The 23,694-nt window shown below is 38.1% G+C and overlaps 1 protein-coding gene across 2 annotated transcripts in view; it reads right to left on the bottom strand.

The window, feature by feature from the left end:
* LOC308394738 (dolichyl-diphosphooligosaccharide--protein glycosyltransferase subunit TUSC3) overlaps positions 1 to 19,948 on the bottom strand; it is a 76,956-nt gene extending 57,008 nt beyond the window's left edge. The window contains exons 1-2 of one of the 2 annotated variants that reach the window (XM_080879202.1): positions 19,808 to 19,910; positions 4,791 to 4,841 (exon numbers count right to left, since the gene is read on the bottom strand). In XM_080879202.1, coding sequence (XP_080735328.1) covers positions 4,791 to 4,841; positions 19,808 to 19,849 — 93 coding nt within the window. In that variant the 5' untranslated portion in view covers positions 19,850 to 19,910. Of the gene's footprint in view, positions 1 to 4,790; positions 4,842 to 19,807 lie in introns of both variants that reach the window. The other variant, XM_080879203.1, reaches the window with a different exon arrangement.
* Between the last annotated feature and the right edge of the window lie 3,746 nt (positions 19,949 to 23,694).

The raw sequence follows: 23,694 nt of genomic DNA, 5'->3' as shown, positions 1-23,694 counted from the left end.
AGAAGACTCAAGGACTTTAGTCAAATGGTGTGAAAGGCTATTGTGTAAAAATGAGTATGTAAAGATAAAGAATTTGCCATTTGACGCACTAAAACTATACAAAAAATAAAGAGATGAGATCTAAAGAGTGACAGGAGCATGTTAGAGAAATGTGTAAATCTGAAGGGTGTATATGTAGTCAGTCAGTTCTTGAAAATGCCATGCCAATAAAGTACTCTGGACTCAAACATATTTACATATTTGATTCAAAAATCAAACAAAGCCTGGTTCATGGCCATACGTTTAAAAAAAAATGTTAAAAGAAGGATGTAATCAGAAATGACACTTATTTATAAATGCATTCTGCCACAAAATCTCTTCTTAATATGATAACAGACCATATTCAAGAAATTTACAGCACCATCGACCATTTACTATTACATTTTTTTTTTTTTTTGGACACTATTGGACACTAAATCATGAATATTTTAAAATAATTATTCTGAAAGCCATTTATTTTGTTTCATCCCTTAATTAACCATTCAGTGCGTTCCAACAGCACAAGATCTATGGTTACAAGTAATTCAGTTCAGATACACTTCAGCACACTTCAATTAGGTGAGAAAGAAAAAAGTAAACACATTCCTTGTCCTGTCTAACAACAAAAAAATGAAGGTTCTTTTTTTTGGGGGGGGGGGGGGGGGGGGGGTCTCAGTTTAAATTGATACACCTGTCTGAGATATACATCAATAGTTTTTAATAGGCTTTAATAGACTCCCCCTGGCTTCTGCTCCGCGGCTGCTGAGTGAACCCTCATCTGGGACTCTCCTCAGCTCTTACTGGAACAGTGGCGCGGCTGCCCCTCTGTTGGTCTTCCATGGTTTCTTGTGTTCTGGGGGCCTCTGGATGTCTGGAGTTTTGATCTCCTCCATACCTGCTTCACACCCTGGAGGACGGGGCTGTGGCCCCCCCACACTCCCTAGCAGATCGTTACATGGAGAAACCTTTGGAATACAAGCGCGCTGATCCACACAGGTATGCACACGGGTGTTCACTGCTCGTAGACCCAAATTACACCTTTCTTGGCTGCTACTTCGAAGCACATCTGTCCTGCGTGCTGCACAACAACATTGAATATTTAGTATTTACTGCTGTTTACACTTAGCTAGATTAATGCGATGGTGTTGTGTTTAGTATGTTGCTTTGTTTCTTTTTTTTTTGTCTTTTTTTGCTTGTTTTCTATTCTTCTCTCAACAGGTGATCCAGGAGATTTTTATTTTTTTTCTCCCCCCCTTTCTCACTGTCCCTCTCCCCTTCTGTTTTTCCTTTCCTTCCTCTTTCTTTCTCCCTTTCCTATCTCTCACTCATGTCTGTCCCGTCTGTAACATCTGGAAATAAAATATAATAAATAATAAAAACAAAGATCGACCAAATGGACCAATACGGCAATGCCACGATGATCCATTTGGCAAAGTAAATCCATTGGGTATCCTTGTTGGTCTTCAGACAACAATTCTGATGGCTAAAGAACCAAATGGGACAGGCGAGAAAAAAAAAAAAAAAAAAGTTTTTAATAGGCTCAGTCAGGGCCAAGTGCACAACACACATATTTTTAAAAAGTATGACTGGCCTATTTTGCTACTTCATTAGCCTTTAAAATCTATTCCTAGTATTAGTACAGACATACTCCTAATAAGCCTCATTCACATTTGATATACATTCACGCCTTGGTAAGCAGTTTCACTCATTCTCACAGCTTTCAACAATAATTCTATGAAAAACCTCCAAAGAATATCGCAAGTACACCTAGATCAATTAGAAATTTGAACTTTCTTCAAATCTACTGTCTATGCTCTACAATTCAGTTTCCTTACATTTTGTCTGGTCTGCGTACTTTCTTCTTCCATTCTTCTCAAGCAGTTTTTAAACTTCAACATGGATAGTATCACTTGGATAACAATCATTTAAAATTTCAATCAAATAACAGGCTACTGAAAGTCACTACATCTCTGCTCAAATGAATCCAAGAGAGACTGAATGTCAGACAACAATTTGTTTTGTTCTAATGTATTACTACCATATTCAAACAAAATACACTGCAAAGGAAACTGTTGTGCATACTGTGGAAAAAAACAATACTAAAAAATATTTTCAACTAATAGTTTAACATAAATCAGGATTATATAAAGAATCTTCTAATATGATGGGTTACTCAGTGGATTTAGCATTGCTTTTCTAAGCAAGCTAAGAGTAAGCAAAGAGACAAGACTGAGCAACATAACCTGTGAGCAAACATCTTATCTAATGATGGCAACTTTTTTTTATTTTTTATGTTTAACCTTAGTTTAATGAAGCACATACACCAGAGTGGGGTGGCAAACAGGCTAAAGAGGCCATTTCAGAATGAGCCAGCATAAAGCCAATGCAGAGAAGCTGCTGTCCAGAACCTTTTTATTTTACTGCCTGGAAATAAAACCCATGCATTAAAAGCTTAAGCCCTTGTTCAATTGCTCAGAATGCAGAACTTAGAGCAACTGCAGTAATGTTATTTCTCATAGCCCAGCTGTCTTATAGCCAACTGCAAAGTGGTGTCAGTTGGGAAATGGTGAACTAGTGCTAAACAGATAACGGTCTGAGCTCATCAAGCGAGACTAATTGGCTGTTCAATAACAGTATGGATGATACGTGACCACGAGTTGCTCAGCTAAAATAAGAACTGCAATCATCGTAAATCAAGCTCCTTGTTAGACATGATCTGTCAGTCATAGTACAGTTTTTTTTTTTCTTTTTTTCCAGTCAAGAGAGTCTTTGTGAAAGTTTTACTGCATTTCAGCATAGGCTTCTGTTAACTTGTTGTTGTTTTTGTCAACATAGGAATCAAAAACTTAAAATAAATAAAAGCGTGACATGACTAGAGATGGGAATTGGGAACCCAGTTCAATTACTTGAAATTGTTAGTCTGCTTGCCTATCAGTTCTGCTGATCAGTTCTACTTGCACTTGCGCTGCAATCAGCTGATTTCAGTTTGTGTGCCAGAGGAGGAAAATAGTGACACAGTGTGCAACGTGGATATAAATATTACTTGTATTCTTTTATTTATTTATTTTTTTTGCACAAAAGTGCAATGGTAAAGTGCAAACTGCATCCAGGACAGAAACAACCTCATTATACTTTTAACAGAATGTCAGCTCTTTGCAAGCATCTGCACAGATAGCATGCTAATGCTAAGCTAGCAAAGAACTCAAAGTGATGTTACAGTTGAGTGAATGCTGACCCCAGCACAGTTCCCTGACCCAGAACAGGCAGGTTTCAGCCTCTGTTTCTACCTGTTCATGTTTCTAAAATATAATCACTTAAAATATAATCACTATGGCAATCGCTTTCAAATCTCTTTGTGCCAATTTTCAAAGCTGCCTTGTCCAGTCAGCTTTCTCTTCATACCCAAATATTAGGAATAAGATCATATGTGGGTCCTCATTAGGATAGGGATTTGTGTTGGTCTGTGGGATTTTATCCTATAGTTCTCTATTGTTTAATGGTAATTATGACAATGCGTTAGGTCATTTTACAGAGAAAGCAATGTAACAAGTAGTGTAACAAATTGCTTGCTCTGGGAGTAAGTAACTTATGTCACTGGTGACTCCCAAAGCTGAGCCAATGAGAAATCAATGAGAACTGATAAGGATTCAAATAGATAAGTGATATTAGCACTGCAATCAATTCAATTCAATTTCAATTCAATTTTATTTATGTAGCGCCAAATCACAACAAAAGTTGCCTCAAGGCGCTTTAAATGAATCAGAATCGCTAAATTCATATCAATTCCCATCCTTAGGTGTGAGATCACGTATTTGTCACCAGCAGTGTCCTGTGTTTTGATCATGTTGTCATTGTATTTAAATGATATACATTATGTATGATTCTTAGTTTTTATGTACCATGTATGTAATAGTTTTAGGTTTTTACTGCTCAAATAAGACAGTGGTGTTATTAGATTCATATGACTTAAATGAAGCAATGTGACTTCACTTTAGTTTTCCCAGATAACTGTCTTAAGTAAAAACTCTAAAATTGATGACACTTCATCCTGTCTAGAACTCCAATAGGGTCAAGAGCAAGAGTTTCCAAAATTAGTAAACTCATAGTAGTGAAAGGGAGAAATAGATGGAGGTCTGACAATAAAAGACATTTGGCATTCAGCTTTAATCTAAACTGATTTGGTTCATTGTGTCACAGTTGGCTCCGTAATTATTTGGACAACACCCATGTCGTTTTGCCTGTAGATTTAAAATCCATCCAAAATCCATCCACAATGGATTTAAAATTAAACATTCAAGATGTTTCAAGAGCACTTTAATTAAAAGAGTTAAACAACCACACTGAATTAACTTTTTAAAATCATAATCATTTCTATATACTCATTTCACAGTTCCCCATTCTCATATCCTCAAAAGTTTAAATACTAAGTGTAAAAAAATGTTGCTTCCCTTTGTCAGCTCTTTAGTACAGCCACCTTCTCATGCTGCTTGTTTGTGGGTCTCTCTGACTTCAGTAACTGAAAAGCATGCTCTATTGGGTTGAGACCAGGTTACCAACTTGGGCACTGATGAATATCCAGTTTACTTACTTGAGATATACTTTGGTTGCTTTGCAGCATGCTTTGGGTCATTACCCATTTTCAGTGTGAAGCTCAATCCAATTACTTTTGTAGTATTTCGCTGCATCTGCTTTTATATAACTATCATTAGCTTACAGCTTGAAGTGTTTAAGGTATGTGCTAACTAAAAATAAAGACAAGATGATAAACTTACACTTTTTGCAGATTTGGAGTTTAATAAACTCAGCCGTCTGTTCTTTGCTCCCTAAAATATAACAGGACACAGGAGTAAATTCTCTACAATCTCACACTTCTTTTTAATCAGTTTTCTCTTTGACGTTTATTCAGCTGTGTGAAACTATAACTTTAATCTCAGCCAAACTGATTAACTCAGGAACAGATAAAACACTGAAAAAATCCAAACAATAACATTTTTAAGTTATCTAAGTGACTTATATATCATATTTAACCTGAGTAGCAAAAGACCGCGGGAGGTCTGAAAATATGGCGTTATTTTTGTACCACTATTCTGAGCGCATGTAAAAACTTTTGAGGAAAATTTTATTTTGAGCGAAGAAAAGCTAAATTTGACTGACTTGCTGCGTGCAAAAAATTTATTTTAGTGTTTGCTATTATCCATACACACACACACACACACACACACACACACACACACACAATAGCAGCCCCTCTCGCTCAGTTTTTGCATTTGCGCTTGCTCGCAATGTGTTGCTTGCGCTCTCAACATTTCTGCCCGTGCGCGCTCAACTCTTTCTGTACACAGTTATATTTGTGCCACAAAACCAGCCAATCACAGACTTGGATGCAAAAAAATCTGATTGGCTGTTTTGGTCTCCAATCAGATCGAAATGATGAAATGCAATATCCCAGAATCCATTTCGTCCAAAACAAACAAGGCAGTAGCGAAGGAACACAGAGTGGTGGAGTTTGAAATATTAGTCTTTCTGGGTCACAAAATAAATTTTTAAGATAATTTCATGCAAGAATGTTGCTGTGTAAACTTCAAATGTCTGCTCGATTTATCAAGACATCACATATTTGCAAAAGTGCTCTAACGTTTTCGGAGATACCCGTTACCCACCAGCTGACCACATAGCTGGACAGGCCATTGGGCATACCGGGCATTTGCGCGATGAGCCAATAATGATTTTTCATTTTTATGTTTGTTTGTTTGTTTTTGTAATGGTATAAACAATGAAAGGTGGTGGATTAGCCAATTGGTCATGATCAACTCCGGGCTGGACCAATTACAATATTGAGGGGAAAAGGAACGCGATTCGTCCCGTACTTCAGCTAGAATGAAAAAGACACAAAGCTGGAATTATTCTGTCTTTACGCTGTCAGCTGCCTCTTCTTCTCTCATGCTCATCCCCTTCCTCTCCTGTTGCTACTTCAATCATGAAACTGATCAATGATCAGCTGATCATCTCTTGTTTGTTTATCGCCCACTTTGCGCCAGAAAGAGGAAAGCAGCAGATGTTGCGGTAAACAACAGCAGCACGTTTAAGCTTGATCAGCTGTTGTTAGAATTTATTTAATATTAATTTCTAGTATCAGCTGTTTGCTGGAGCCACAGCTGTAAAAGCTGCTGGTCATGATATCAGTTTGGATATGTGGTGAGAGGGAAACATGAAGGTGATACAAATCATACATATATACCAACAAGACAGTGTACATCACTGTCACAACAGCGTTTGTTTTAGTTCAAAGGCTTTATGGTTTTTCCTATAACACCTGGTGGTGTAGTCGGCCGATTTTTTGTCAGTTCAGCCTTATATATTACATTTAACCCGAGTGACCACCCGGTCAGCTGGAACACTAAAATAAATTTTTTGCACGCAGCAATCAATTCTGTTCACTCAAATTTAGCTTTCTTCGCTCAATATAAATTTTTCCTCAAAATGCGACACTTGCACCTGCAAATTTTTTTTACATGCGCTCAGAATAGTGGCACAAAAATAACGTCACATGAAAACGATGTGGGATGGGAGTGCGCTGTTCTCGCCGGCTCTAGTGAGCCTTGACCTCCCAGTCAGCTATCAGGCTGGTGGGTAACAGACGTCTCCGAAAACGGAGCACTTTTGCAAATATGTGATGCCTTAGTTTTTTGTGTAATAACCTCATCACTGAACACAAGAGGGGAAATATCTCCAACATGTTCAAACACCTGACCACACAGCATGCAATTAATTTGAATGTCACTACCATTGCTACTTAACATTAACATCTTTGAGTCAAACTATGGTCAAACTATGGACCACTGCAGCAGTTTGCTGGTGACCAAAGTGATTGCAAGGACGGTGATGCTTTCAGCGCAGCAATGGATACCATTTTGTAAAAATTTCATGTAGCAACAGCAAGCAACCTCCTACCAACAAATTGGGGGAATATGACCTGCAGTTACCAGGGGGTTGCTGATCAGTCTCTAGGCCTGTGTGACTGGGGCTTAGCAGTCAATTTTACAGCAACTGCCAATAACCAGTCACAACTGGTTGGGGAATACGCATGAAGTATCCTTGGGCAAGATACTGAATCCCAAGCTGCTCTCTGATGCGTGCATTGAAGTATGAAAGTGTGTGCCTGTTAGACAGAAAGCACTCGTGAAGTACTAGAAAAAATATATATAGTGCATTTACCAATTTTTTTAGAAAGCGGTGGTTGAAGGGAGTCGCCAATTGATCTCTAGGACTGCGGAGTCTTAGAGTTGAAATTTTTAGTAAATATATTTAGCTGGAGAAAGATGAGCAGATTCTAACATTAGTCTCACAGTACTTTTAGGTGTTTTTTTCTGCTATTATAATCACGAAAATCAAACCCCAAACATAATCATCAACACAGCTTCTTCCAGCTGCATGACAGGCCTCCAAGACTATTTGACTGAGCAAATGAGAAGTAGCCAGAAACACGACAGCAATTACTGACATCCTCTGGACAAATACATTCTTTCAAAAAGCAATGTTAACATAATTTAATAACGCATTACCTGTTCAATTTCTTGGTATAGCCTTCCCTAACATGGACTAACACTAAATATTGTGCCCAGGTCAAAAAACAAAACAAAACAAAAAATCTGTCTCTCCTAGCTACTATCTGCCCTAACACATCTGTACTTACCCGCTTATGACAAGTGTTTTTAATATGGCAGACTTATGACAATCTCTTTTTCATGCAGAGGAACACAAAAGAACACACACAGTTTTAGCCCCATTTTAACACTAGCTTTCATCCATTGAAGCAGAAAGAAAAATAAGAAAGAATAACAAGTTATCTGTGAAATTTAACATTAATAAATACATACATGTATACATCTAAAGGCATTCAGTATAACAATCCAGTACATAATGAAATGTACACATGTATATATGTTAGTCCATATAATATGGACTTGAATATGTTTCTGTGTGAGTGCGTATGTGGCCTGTGAACACATCAGTGTCACACAGGTCTGTCTGGGAGGATAACACCATGACGTCTTATCAGCCCCAAGCCAGACAGACACACAAACACGCTCTGAGACAAACATACACACATAATACACAGTAGAATAATATGGCACCTCATGTCAGCTATGTAGCAAGCCCTGTCACTGTGGTGGTGGGATGATGCAGTGGTGGGGTGTGCAGAAAGGGAACAGAAGCAGGGAGACAGAAGTTTAGGAATAAAGTTGTTTTTTTTTGTTTTTGTTTTTTTTTTTGGGGGGGGGGTCTAAAGGAAGATGGAATGAGAAGAGAGTTGACAGGAAAAAATAAAATATAAAGATATAAAGCAATATGGCAACAATGCATTTTCCATAATGAGTAATGAAGAAGTGTAGGGATCAGGGTTCAAAAGTGACAGCCAAGCACCAAATGCAGGTAGATTTTCTGTTTAGTAAGTGAATCTCTAAGGTTATGTTTATACCAAAATAGTAATTTAATTAAACAAAAACATGCCTTCTACCACGTTTTTGTGTAATTTGTGGGCACACCGCAATGTCTTTGTTACAGTTTAACAAACAAAGAAATTCTGCATCATGAGGTTGCTTTGAGTCTATAAAAACACGGGAGGCAGTAGAAGTGTTTTAAAGGCTTTGCAGCTGTCGAAATGGACTAAGTCTAAAATTCGGTCTTACTTTGGATTTTAAGAGTGCCAAGAAACTTTAGAGAAAATGGTCACCCTGTGTACAGACACATACAAAATCTCTTCATAACCTCCACATTATAGTGAATGCAGGCTAAATTAACTTTTAGTTCAGTGTATGATGTAGACACTTTCATAGCAGGACAGAAATATCGTAGCTTCTCTATCTAACTTGTGAAAAGCTTGTCAATAATGTAAGAGTTCAGTGTTACTTTTCTCATTGTGTGTCTGCAGACTATGTTCACTGACTGCAAATGGTCACAGGCTGCAGAGTCACCCAAACAAATACAGGGTTCCTTAAAAGCTGGTAAGACTCAAGTCGGTTAAAAAAAAAACAAAAAAAAAAAAAAAAAACAGCTTTAACAGAAAAAGTAGACTCAAATAATGACTGTTAATATTTGTCAGTTTTTGCGTTCATTGTATCATCGTCATCTTGTGACTCCATATTGTAAAGTGGGCCTAGGTCATCTCATTTGCTTAAATGCAACCTATAGAACGGGAAAGGAATGTCTTTTAGTTAATGTTTTAAATGTTTTTATGTGTCAAAAGACAACCCAAACTTTTGGTTTCCTACAAAAGCAGCACTTTTGCACATTTTATATGCAGTATGAAGAATTAATTATAAATCATTGTGTGCATCAGTACTTCTTGAACATTTTCCACATATTTTAGTTGTGCAATGATTATGATAACTGTGATCATTTTGGTCACAATAATCATCAAATAAAATTTTCATACCATTTCATCTCTAACAACATAATTATGAAAATGTTACATGGCAGGGCAGAAAAGGGTGATTACTGGAAAAAAAAAAACATGAGACATGACAAGAGAGCAGAAAGAGGGTGGATAATGGGAGGAAGGGTGGAAAATCTTTTTCCCACTCAGAAATTAGATACACATGCTGGAAATTCAAGGGGGGGGAAAACAGAGATAGAAAGGGAGAAATAACAGGGGTGGAAAATGACGTAGCAGCATGGGCCATCAGTCACTCCGAAAGCAGGCCTGACACTAGTGCATCAATAATTCAGATAACTATGGCTAATGAGCAAGATCCAAACAAAATAACCCTTGAATTAACTGGAAGTACAATGAAACATTTCTATGTGCAAAATGTGGCACCATTATGCCTTTTTGGGTTTGGGTTTTATTGGCAACAGAAGAAAAACTGGCAATTGGATACAATATTTATTTCTCTTGACCTGTAAAACATAAAAATGCATTTATTTTCACAAGAAAGAAATGACAGAGAGGACCAACTAAAAATGAGCATTCTGAGTATGCATATCTGAACAGAATAGTAAAGTGGATGGTCCATTCCTCCACAAAGTGGAGGAATGGACCATTTTATATTCAATGTAAAAGAAAATTAATTAATGAAAAAAAAGAGTGGTCCAATATTTATTAGTATTCCATATTTTTTCCAGTTCAAACATTTTAATTGTACAGGGTGACAATGGTGTGCTTGGTTTCAACGTAACTTTATTCTTTCATGAGTTATTTACAAGTTTCTCTTTGTTCACAGCCATTGACATGTCGAAGAGGTTAACACGTGAGGAGCGGATCGAAATTGTGTTGATATCTGGTGAACGCAGTAACCGGGTCATTGCAGCAGATTTCAATGCATGACACCCTACGAGACCACCCATCTCCCATGTTACAGTCAGCAAACTGCTTGCTAAGTTTCCTGAAACTGGTTCAGTGTTGGATTTGCCGAAATGTGAACGCAAGAAAACTGTCACTAATGAAGAAACATCAGTGGCTGTCCTAGCTTCATTCAGCAAGAGCCCACAGCGTAGAACTTGCCGCATGTCACTGGAGAGTGGCATTAGTCGAACATCCCTTTGGTGGATATTAGCTACTCACAAATGGCACCCTTACAAACTCCAGCTACTGCAGCATCTCAACGAGGATGACCCAGATCGGCGCACAGAATTTGCAGAATGGGCAAAACAAAAATTGGAACAGGACCCTCAGTTCACGCAGAAGATTTTGTTCAGTGATGAGGCAAACTTTTATGTGAATGGTGAAGTTAACAAACAAAACCACTGCTATTGGTCTGACACTAACCCACATTGGATGGATCCCTCCAAGACTGTTGGAGCAACAAAAGTGATGGTTTGGTGTGGTATATGGGGTACAACGATAGTGGGTCCATTCTTCATCAATGGAAACCTCAAGGCCACTGGATATTTGAAATTGCTACATGATGTGTTTCCCTCTTTATGCACTGAAGCTGGCACGTTCCCTGAGTTTTTCCAGCAAGATGGTGCACCACCACATTATGGGTACCAGGTCCGAGCATTCCTAGATGAACTGTTTCCTGGAAAGTGGATTGGTCGTCGTGGGCCAGTTGAATGGCCCCCAAGGTCTCCCGATCTGACCCCCTTAGAGTTTTATCTTTGGGGTCATTTGAAGGCAATTGTCTATGGTGTGGAGATACGAGATGTGCAGCACCTGAAACTACGGATACTGGATGCCTGTGCAGGCATTTCTCCAACACAATGGGCAGCACATTGAACACATTTTATAAGTGGTCAGAAACTTGTAAATAACTCATGAAAGAATAAAGTCAAGTTGAAACCAAGCACACCATTGTTTTTCTTGTGACATTACCAATAGGTTTGATGTGTCACATGGCCCTCTTCCTAATGAAAAAACAAAAGTTGTATCCAAGATGGCCGACTTCTAAATTGCCACCATGGTCACCACCCATCTTGAGGAGTTTGCCCCCTCACATATACTAATGTGCCACAAACAGGACTTTTATATCACCAACCATTCCCATGTTATTACGGTGTATCCATATAAATGGCCCACCCTGTATTATGGATTGCATTATAGATCATGGGGTTGTATGGAACACAGATTTTATCTATAACAAGATTTATGTCTCCAAGTAGGGGACATGATTGCTATAGCAATGCACGCCTTATCTCTTACCATCCAGGAAGTTCTCATCTATCCAATGAAAACCAGAGCAAGAAACAGTGGACCCGTAATAAATACAAAATGAAATTAAGTAATGCCAGCCCTCCCTCATTCTCTTGCAGAATTGGTCCTTCCTAATTCTATGGGGTTTATAATTCCATATAAAATGGAGAATCACTGAGTCACCCAGTCTTATAAAATAGTTTTTAGTAAGATAGATGAGGAAGTTCTGACAGAAATAAAGCAACTGTGACAGAAGCATCATCTTCACAGCATACATTCCTCCCAGTAATGAAATTGTTTGTGTCTTGCAGAATTTAATCTTCTTTTATTTATTAATTTATTTTTCACTTAAAAGACTAAAATTAGACTCAAACACAAAGCTGCACTTCTTAACAATCACAATTCCGTGACATGTAGTGTTATTTTTAACAGAAATTGCTTAAGCCCTTTTTGGACAGTCTTTAGTCTGTTTTTCTCTAATTAATCCAGCAATGTGCCAAATAAATAATGTTTCCAGCTAAACTGGGTTAATCAGAGACTAATGCATGATGTCAAAAGCTACTGCAGCCTTTTCAAAAATAAAACCCTATTGACTAGATTCTTAAGTGTTTCGTGTAAATTTTAATATTTTAAGATGGTAATGGATGCAAATTCAAGAACATAAATCAGCACAGTGCATTAAACATCAAAATATAACATGATACAACAAAAAGAACCACACATTTTCTCAGTATCTGCTGGTTCTTAAAAATCAATCAGCAAAATTTGTAACTTGTAAGCTAGCATTTCCCATGAACAAGTCAGACAGAAAACCAAGAGTCAGTACTGCTTACACAGCTTTATAAGCCCCAGTCTAAACTGTGGAAGTGGCTTGGGTTATGCCCTGAAGGGCCTACCCAGTAGTTTATTGGGCCTCTGTGTGCAGAGGTAGCAGTCTCTTATTATTCCCATCCACTTATTAGACTGGTCCCTGGGTGTGGTAGCAAGCCCACTACTTTGCAATCTCTATCTCTCTGAAGATATATAATTCTCTTGATATATAATTTCTTCTTGCCTGCCGCCCTGAACTTTTTTCTCTTTACCTCCCCTGATTCCACATACCTAGGTATAGGAAGTGCTTACACCGGTTCTTTCTTTGTGCTGCGGTCAGCCTTGAGACAGAAACACAACCAGCTCTAATATCTAGCAGAGCCGGTGTGATGAACGAGGGCTTACTGAAGGGATATAAATATTCTTTCTCTCTCAATGACCATTTCTTCCTCTAACTTAGTCACAAAAAGTAGGAATTAAAAACAAGGCAGGCTTCAGCACTGTTGCCTAAGTTATTTGTTTATTTATTTTAATTTGTTTTTTTGTTATCATCAGTCTTGATTAGGAATTTCAATCTCATTTCACATTTTACATTGTGGGAAACATAACTTAGAAACTTATGAAAATACAGTCTAAAATCACACAATCTTTGCAGTCTTTTACATTTTCCAACCTTCCAGTAAGCCAAATGGTTTGCCGGGACTATTCTACTGAAGGGATTATCGGACAGCGTGTGCTGTTTTTAAAGGATATTGCATACACCCCATGATAGCTGTCTTTTAACTCTGCAAACCAGAGTGACTGTTTAGATCAACTATAAATAAAAATTTGATGTGCTCTGCCAGCACACCTTAAGAATTGGCTTTGAGGAATCAAATCCCAGCCCGATTGTCCACGCAGTATACATGCCAACAATAAATGTGCTAGAACAATGTTCAGTTTGTGCAAAATGTACAGTAGGTCACAAAGTTTTTATAGTAGCTACAGATTTTACCTATTTTTCTGCTTTTTGTTATTTGTCCACTCATAGTGACAAAGGAGATTTACTTCATTCTGTACGGAGGATGCAAACATGTTTCCAAATAGAGGTTCCAATATACTTTTCAAGAATATCCTAAGCCTTCTGACACACAGGCCAAGAAACTGGGCAATGACCTCCTGGCAATCTCTGGTTGCTAGGATAAAAGTGAATTTCCTGACCTGTTGGCAAAGGACTGCACCATAAACCTCCTCTTGATTGCTTTGGTTGCTAGCAAATTGCTGCTCTAATCCATAGCTTGCATAGTCAGACTTCTCTACAAACACCACTGGCCAAGTAAACAAGCTAACTTTTTTTTCCACTCGATAAAAGTTAACGTGAGTGTTCTCGGTGGTCAGGAACAAATGTAATCGCATGGCAGGATGCTGTAAAAGGACCAAACTTCAGCCAGGAGAACAACTGAGATAATCCATCCATAATACCAGGTTAGTCATTCATATACTGCTGCATGGGCTGGGCTGTAGTTACATCCTAAGGTTTTAAAAACTGAGCTTAAATAAATGATTAGCGGTAATAAAAGCCGAGGGAGGTCAACAGTGATCACTGACTGTTTTAGGAGCTTTTCGAGATCAAATAGAAGAAAATACATAACATTAAACATGTTAACAACACAAAAGCCATATTAAACGCAGACTACTTTAGACCCGGAAGTAGGATTCGTCGCGTCATCACTGAACAACCGGATTCCAGTTTGCAAACCATCCTAACTTGCCTGAACTTCCTCCCATAGAATGTTCAATTACATTATTTAAGAATCAATAAGAGATCCCTTGTATGCAGACTGGACAAAATCTCAAAAATGTATTTTAATAAATACGAGCTAACATTTTTTTGGTAATGTGGGATGATGGGTGGTGGGTTATATAACCAGAGCTTAACTAAGTATTTTCACGCAACTACTGGAAGAAGGAAGGCCTGCTAAGGACGTGGTCACTGTTTTTTAGAAGGCAGCTCATAAAAGAGACTGGAAATACCCTTCCGAATATCATCAGGGATGGACTGTAAAGTGCTGCGTGGACAGTAGCAAAAACCTGACGACATAAAGAGGTGGAGGGGAGCTCCCCCAGACCGGGCAGATCTGAGGGTTTCACTGTGCCATTATGTTATTGTCAGTGCATATTATGTTTGTTTGTTTGTTAGGGGGTTTTTTTGTTTGTTTTTTTCATGTGGATGACTGTCATAATTACAAAACTTTCAAAAAATAAAATAAAATAAAATAATAAATATGAGCTAAAGCTAGTGCTGTTCGATATAACGATATATATCGGATGACGATATAAAAACGTCTATCGCTTCATTTTACGCTATCGTTTGTCTCGTGGTGTCGCAAAATAAACTGTTTACGGCAATATTTTTTCATCGTTCTGATGTACACTGTAGTGGCTATATTAATTTCTTCTTTTTTTTTTGTGTGTCCCATTTGGATCTTTAGCCATCAGAATTGTTGTCTTAAGGCCAAGAAAGATGCCAAGCGGATTTATTTTACCAAGTGGATCATCATGGCCTTGCCATATTGGTCCATTTGATTGACCTTTATTATAATTATGAATTTCTTTAATTTTCAGTTGCTACAAACGGGACAGGACAGGGAGAAAGAATGAAAGAAAGAGAGGGAGAGAAAGAAAACCAAAGGGGAGAAGAGACGGTGAGAAGGGGGGGGGACAAAAAAAACCCCAAAAAAACCCCCAAAAAAACACCTGGGTCACCTGTATGGAGAAAAAAAGCAGAAGAGAAAGCAAACAACAAAGAGCAACATAATAAAAAAACCTGGCACCATCACAATAAACTAGCTAGCAGTAGATATCAGTAGATACTAAATAATAAACGATATTGTGCCGCACGCAAGATAGACAGCGCACAATGTGCTTTGAGGCAGCAGCCAAGAAAGCTGTAGTCCGCGTCTGTGAATACCCGTGTGTACACCTGTGTGCATACCTGTGTGGATCAGCATGCTTGCATTCCAAAGGTTTCTCCATGTAACGGCTATATTAATTTCTTAAAGTTCTCTCTTTCTCTTATATTTAATATAACCACACTACGGACGGACAAGCGCCTGTTTTTATGCTTTGTGGTTAGCAACAACGACGGTAACAGCATCGCGTGTCAGCTTGTTTATGTTCCACATAAACCTTTCACAATAAAGCTCAAGATCCTGTTGAGACTTTTCAAAATAAACTGAATCACGTGAAAGAGCAGATTATTTACGGATGAAAAAGTAAACAAGAGCTGCCAGGTGCTAAAAAATAAACCTTAGACTCAAACGTTAGAACAGGCCTTCCCCCGCAGCACGCCGTGTAATAAATACTCACAAAGAAAACGGCGGCCGTTACAACTTATGTCTAAAAATGTATCGTTTCATGCATCTGTTAAAACACTCGAATACAGCTACATGACGCGCAGCTGGAAACACTTCCCGCAAGTCGAGCTGCCCGAGACTCACAGAATTTACAGAAAATGTTACATTTTTGTGATTTATATCGTTATCGGATGATAGAATTCTTATATCGGGATATGAGATTTTGGTCATATCGCACAGCCCTAGCTAAAGCTATGATCTAGTTCCAGTTAAGTGACTAAAGCCAAAAAACAAACAAATATGCAAACCTATGTGTACTTCTTTAACAAAAGAAAATTTAAATATTTAACAGCTTTACCTTTAACATTCAGATCATGTTATCCTTCACTACAGTTTAGAGTTAAATCATACATTGGCCAGAGCCAGAGGAAAGGGCAGTGAGGGAGAGCAGAAATTGGTGAGAGGAATACAAAGTGCTGCTTCACCATTTTGTCCATTTCCAGCTAAATAAGATCTTCCTCCGCCTCCTCCACCTCTCCTGCTATGGCCTCTGGCAGGCAACTGGGAAAATACATTTCTCACATTATAACCCCTCAATATTTCTCCTGTGGCTCATCGAAAGTATGGCTGTCTCTCACTCTGTGTGTGTGTGTGTGCTGTGTGTTTTGTTTGTGTGTGTGCGTGTGTGTAAGTGTGACTACCTCCTCTCTTCTATTTGGTACTTTATAAAGGATGGTCCAAAGTTAAATGTTGGCAGACAAAATACTTTAACTCCAAAGTTTTAAAGAGAGGCGGTTCAATGTCAGAGAAGCAAACTAATAATAGCTGGATAAATTTAAGCCGGGTAAGTAATTGAGAAATGCTTTTTCTGCCACTCATTAGGTAATGCAGAGGTGTCCTTGAGCCGGTCAGTGTCTAACAGACTGTGACTATAACAGGCAACTCCCCTGTGCATTTTTGTGAAAGTGAAGCAAAGCATTGTTGCAAATAAGCACTGATGCACTTACTACCCTTGCATGAATAATGTTACAAATAAGAATTTTATAATAATCTATTTTTTAAATCTATTCATTGTCATTGCCACTTAACAAGACATTATAAATTTGGTTTAAACCAGCCACAGTTTCCCACAAACTACACAAAACGGATTATTTATATAGTAACACATTTTCATTTTTTCATTTTCATAAAGATACACAAGCCTGAAGTTGTTACTTTATAATTATTGAAAGTCTCCTAGATACAATATGGCACATTAATTACAGATACACCTCCCAAGCCATTAGAAGTAGTGACAGAAAGGGTTTACAGCAAGGCAAACTTGCCATTTTCAATTATTCATTCATTTGCTCACTCATTCAAGTACTTTTTCATCAGTGGCTAATCAGTTATTTATTCATCATTTCTTACACTCAGTCAGTTCTTTGTTCATTCATTAGTTGACACATTCAATTCATTCATTCAGATGTTCATTCACCTGTCATGTATTTGTCCATGCATTCTTTCTTATACTCATTCCACAATTAGTCCACTCAATTAATTTTCTATTCATTTTCAAAGTCAGCTCAGAAAAAAGGTGTTGATGAAGTGGTCCAACAGGAAAGGCACAACAGCATTCTGACTTGATCCAAGTCCCGTGGTCTATAAAAATATATAAATGCTCAACATACTATAGTCAGCAGGGTTCATCAGACTTTAGGTAAATAACTTCACCACATATAGCTAAAGGAAATGAAAGGGAAGAAAGTGATCTTGTGATTTTAATAATGGAAACAATTACAGGATAGAATCACAACACAAGTTACAATCAACTCTGCAGATAAACCAACAAAAACCTATTATTGAACTGAAGTTACCCACATACAAATCCACTGATCATGACTATGTAGACAAATAAAATTCCTACAATGGCAAAGGACTATAAAATCCAATCTGGTCTAGAACATCTAGATATCCCAGAGAGCTAATATATCATTTTTATACTTTTGTGGCTATGCTTATTAAATTTGAACCTGCTTATTTAATGCTTAATTCTGTATTCTGTGTTGTCAGGCAAGCATCTAGAGTCACAGGCAAGCATCTAATATGCCCTTTGTATTCATGTTTTAAAAAGTACAATACAAAAAAGTTTGCATCTTTTTTTTATTATAAAATAGGTCAAAATTGAAAACAAAAAACCTTGCACTTTTGCATTTTCAGTGCCAGTGGCACTATCACTGATTCTAATTGTTGGGTAAAAACTTTAGGAGTGCTAGTTTAAAGATGAATGTACTGCAAACAGTTCAAAAGCAGAATTAATGTAATTTTAAACATGGCTTGGTCTAAATTTACAGAATGTTAAGGTTTTAAAAATAAAGTGTTCCTGTTTCAACTCCCTAGTTGATGCTGGGAGCATCAGGCTTTTACTGTGTTTGTGTAGATTGTAGATTGGTAGCACAAAATGTCTGGCTACATATATTTAAAAATATGATGTTCTATCAATAAATAAAATAGGAAAACATATAATGGAAAAAAAGAGCCTGATACATGCTGTGCTTTGTAGCTCTTTTCTACACAGTCCGATACTCTTAGCTCCAGTGCTGAATGCTGACGAGTTTACCTAAAACTACTTCTAAATCTGACTAGATGCGGACTCCACTTCCTGCATCACCACCCAATATGATAACCATTTTGGTTGACAGTGCAGTCAAGAGCCATTTACAAAAGGTGCTCAAGATTTTATGACCAAACAAGCATGAGGTTCTACACTTTTATTTCTTTAGATATTTGCATCACAGATGATATCTACATTTGATGTTATCAAAAGCAATAAAAACTACATGTTCAAACAAAAACTACTAAAGCCTGTTGTTAAAATTTTAAGTCTTGACACATATGCCATTAAGGAGGTTGGAAACATAAGACTTTGTCATTAAACATGTTCATTAAACAGTTCTCAGATTTAACTTGGTAGCTCAGGGTTTCTTAGTTTTTGACTGGTCAGTTAGCCTAATTCTTTTTTCACATTTAGTTGATTTAGAAATTAGTCACTAGGAACATCCCTAGAAGAAAGGCAAGATGAAGTGCTTCAATCAAAAGAAATCTCTTGTGCAATAAGGTTAGACACTCACAATTTGATCTGCATGCAGGAAACAGTGTTGAAAGGGTGGTTCAGCTAGCTGTCATGCTCCTTGTTTCTCATGAAAACCCCCAAAATATCAGCCCACTGAAGGATAATTGCATAATTATGATTAAGGAACTGACCTCCCAGCCCATTGTTCCTTTAGTGGGCTGGTTCCAGTCATTATGCAAATGTACTATTTATAAGATTTGGGGAAACCTGCAGTCAGCTGAGACTGAAGAAGTCACTTGGATGAGTGACGAAACGTTTCTCCCACAAAACACTACGTCCATATTTAGTCAAAAGACTATGACTAGAACTAAATGGTAAATGGCCTTTCTTTGTATAGCGCTTTTATTTTTATTTATTTTTTTTTTTAAATCACTTTATTTAAATATCAGTTGTGGGTATTCTGGCATCCTCACCAGCATTATTAAACTACTAATAAGTAAACCGTAACACTTCCTATTCTGACAGATTTCAAAATAAAGTCATTACTCGCCACACTGCACCAGTGTTTGAGTGAGCAGTGCCAAAAAGCACCAATAGAAACTCTTTCCAAACAAAACACACTTTGCATGCAGCAGCTGTTGACAGCCCGCATTAGCTTGCTCTGCTTATTCATGCGTGTCCTTTTGTCATCGTCAGAAACACAGGAGGGCGTAGTGACGCAGAAAACGTGACAAGCACACCTTTTTATAAGACTTTTCTTTAAAACACATATTGGCACCAATGGAATTTATTGCAACTAAGAAACGGCATGTCAAGAGCCTCTCTCTGAGTTACTTCCTGGGAATTCTGACTAACCCAGACTAGCTTAAAAAACACCGGTAGGTTAAACCTGCACATCCCTTTCAGTGAGTAGCGTGGCCATTTTACATGAAAAACACATTTTTACGGTTGAAACATTACCTCTTTCTTCTTCTGTCCTCCCCCCGGTGGCAGACATACCATTAGGCAGAAAAAAACAGCCAAGACCTGCAGGTTAACAATGGATTTAGCCCAAATAGACGCCATGACGGAAGGATGCTATGAATGCGAGACACGTCTCGACCAAGCGATTGGATCCTACGTTATCCAATCAGCGGAAAAGGATTTGAATATGGAGACCTCTGGGGTTTGTAGTTTTAACGTTCACAGTACTGTCCTGCTAACTAATACGTTTCTAATCCATGCGTTGGAGGAGGCGTAGCCAAAAAACTGTATTATTTCCATGATTTAGGTTTGCCTCTCATTTATAATCTATGACCCTGACCTAAGTAGTTAATGAAAAAAGCCAGGCTGTAGTCACATCATGATTCTGTAGAATTATGATTTCAGGGCAACCAAGTGAAGGTAAAAATATACATATATGAAATAAGTACTTATTTGAATACATCAAAAAATACATTAACAAAACTGATCTTGCAATAAATATTGCAATAAATATTGCAATATATTGCAATAATATTATATAATAATATAAAAAATATTGCAATAAATATTGCAATTGCAATTGCAATATTGCAATAAATATTGCAAATATTGCAATAAATAAATAATCAACTTTTAAAGCAACATGCATTTTATATTTTAATTGACTTGTTTATTCATTCTGTGGTCTTAAGTCACAGTCCGTTGGCAGTCTGTGGGCAGCTTCAGACCGCCCATCTACACAGAGAGAGAGAGTCTGTTTTCTGATGTGGAAGTATCAATAAATGTGGTACAACCGGTTTGTGGGTTTCCTTGTGCTGTTTTTGATCTGTCAGACAAATACAGAGAAGAGCAAAGTTAAAACATATAAGGAGCTGAGGTTAAACCAAGTGTTAAAAGCAATTAGATGTGTCCATAGCAGCCACTGCCTACTTTTCATAATGTAATTTTTGATCTTTGATTTCTTTTCTTTTTTTTCTTTGCACGTCTCTCGTTTGTACTAAACTGCTGTCACTTCTTTTCCTGACAGGTCCACTAGTCAACCAATCAGTATTTGGCCAATACACAGCATTATGCATGTTGGGCAATGTGCAGTTTGGATTTTGGAGGATTTCACAGGAGCATGTTTGTCTGTGGGCAAACAGATACAACACTGTAGCATAAATTAAACATTTATCTACATTTATAACAAGCTGCCCAGTACAACATAGCGTGTTAGGGTGAAGATGCTTTCCTTTCTAGCTGTCAGAAGGAGAATAGGGGTCTCTAGAGTGGATTGCACCGGACATGGGTCTTAACTTTTTTGGTCCCTTTATGCATTTTAATAGCTTTCACAAACTTAACTCTGTAATTTCTTAGCTGCAGTGGCAAGCTACATAAATTCTGTAATATGTTTTGCTTTATTATCTTAATTTTCTGTAGTACAAGATACACTTAAGATACACTTACACATTTTTTGCAAATTTGTGTCTGTACAGAACCCCTGTTTCTGAAACTGTTTCTGCTGCCAAGCCAGCTCTGCCTAAAACTGCTTTTTCCTAGCAAGTACCATGTAAAATAGTTAATCATATTCCTAAGCGAGTCAATTACACCACTCTGTCATGTGTTGGTCAGCCTGAGAAAGTTGAGTCAGTGTGTCGTGTGTATCAGCCAACAGCCCCAGAGACTGAATATTGTGTTCCTAAGCTTGTTACTCCTGTAACTGTATATTTTGAGACTAGTAATGATGCTTGTGCCTCCTGGTCAGATCCTTCTGAGACTGTTTCCCCTGCTGCGAAAACTGGATTCCCCCAGAGATTGAGGCTCTGCCCAAAGCCTATCCAGAGAATGAATTTGTGGCCTCAGCCAACTCTGGAACCCCAGTAGTCCTTGAACACAACTTCCTGCGTCTGCTGGGTGCTCAGCTGACCCATTCCAGCTTCCTGCAGATTCCGCATGCCTCAGTGACTTAGCCAGAGGGACCCGTGCCGCCTGAACCTATGGTCTGAGGGGTCACCGGAGCCTACTATGTGCCCTGCGAAGTCCCAGCCTGTCGCCTGAGGGTCCCCACCTTTGTCGCCAGCCTTCCGGTTGGCCTACCAAAAACTTTAGTCTTTTTTTTTTTTATTTTTAGTGTAAAATATAAGCAGAGGGCAAGTAAACATTCCGTATAAATCAATCAAAAGATTGATAAATCAATCAATCAGTCTGTCAAGTTAAGATATATTTAATCGAAAACTGAAGCATGTGTTTTTTAAGGACTGAGAGAAGTTACTAGCTCAGTTCCAGTGGCTGTTGCAGACTGTAATGGCTTTCTGGAGAGAAAAAAACCTCCCCCAATGCTTCTCATCTAAACCACTGTTTTTAAGGGGAAAATGAATATATGTGTATGTGAATGAATAAATAATGAGTATATGAAAACACACAGACACAAACAAAAACCCGCGTGTGTCTGTGTTAAATTAAACGCATAATGGACTATTAAAGCCAGTGCACCATGAAACAATCAGTACATGTTACAGACTTGTTAACCGGAGTATATTCTCCAGCGTCTCACACTTCTGACAATCAGCTGTCTGCTTGACAGTTTTAGCTGTGCAAAAACTATAACTTTAATCTCAGCCAAACCGATTTACTCAGGAACAAATAAAATACTAAAGAAAGCCAAACAATAACATTTTTAAGTTATCTAAGTGACTTATATATATGTTTAACCTGACTAGCGAAAGACGGCGGTGGGTTTGAAAACGATTTGCCGGGAGTCCGGTGTTCTCACGGCTCTAGTTAGCCTTGCCCCCGCCTAGCTAACGAGCTAGTGGGTAACAGACGTCTCCGAAAACGTCGGAGCGCTTTTGAAAATATGTGGTGTCTTGATAAACTGAGCAGATATTTGAGGTTTACACAGCTACATTCAAGCCTGAAAATATGTTAAACGTTTATTTTGTGCCCCAGAAAGAATAATAAGAGTAAAGTTAAAACTAACTAGCTGCCGCCATTGTTGACAACTGCGCTGGGCTGCGCTATGAATTCTGGGACACAGCTTCTTCTTCTTCGGGGTTTAACGGCAGCTGGCATCCTTGTACATGCAGTGCTGCCATCTTCTGTTTTAGTCCGTTATTACACTCTTAAATCCTACTACCGGTACTCATTCCTGCGTCCTTTGTGATCTTACAAAGCTTCAAACGATGCGTCGACTATTAAATTAGTCGTCGACGATTTTAATAGTCGACATAATCGTGACTAGTCGACTAATCGTGGCAGCCCTAATTTCATCTAATCCATTTTTCTTGGATAAGGATAAGGAAGCACTGCTTTAGTTAAATTAGGATTACTGGAACTCTCTCACTGTCCCATAATTCTTCTCTGGGGCACTGAAGCATTTTCATGTCAATCCTCTATGTTTTTCTCAAAGTATCTAGCACTCAGCAGTGACCTATAAGTTGCTGTCAAACTTTATACTGCGAGGCAGGGGAAAAAAGTGACCCTCTCCTGAGTTTTTGCTCTCTTTGCATCTAGCAAAGCAAACAGCCGCACTTTGCATTTAAGTAGAATAAAACTCCTGTCTGATCTGAAGCTAGAGGAACAGAGGGAGAGCAGAGGGAGAGCAGGGGGAGAGAGACACAGAGAATCATGTTAAGTCAGTTGCTGCTACTGCAGAACTCAGTCATGCTTCTTTAGACCAGTGTGACAGGTAAAATTACACACTGCATGTTTTGGATGGGGGTTTGTGTACTGACACAAAGCAACAAGGAGGGATACATAGAATCAGAGAGGTTAGTGTGAAAGATGGAAAAAATGAATTCCATCTCATTTAAGGAATTTTGTGTGCTGTAACTAAGTTTAAATAAATAAATAAAAAAATTTTGCTTATTTTTTGTAAAGTAAAAATTGCATTCAGTACAGTGCTA

Source organism: Rhamphochromis sp. 'chilingali', assembly GCF_963969265.1.
Source record: "Rhamphochromis sp. 'chilingali' genome assembly, chromosome: 4".
NCBI classification, from domain to species: Eukaryota; Metazoa; Chordata; class Actinopteri; order Cichliformes; family Cichlidae; genus Rhamphochromis; species Rhamphochromis sp. 'chilingali'.
Note: the sequence above shows the minus strand (reverse complement) of the source record. Positions and strands in the feature narration are given on the sequence as shown.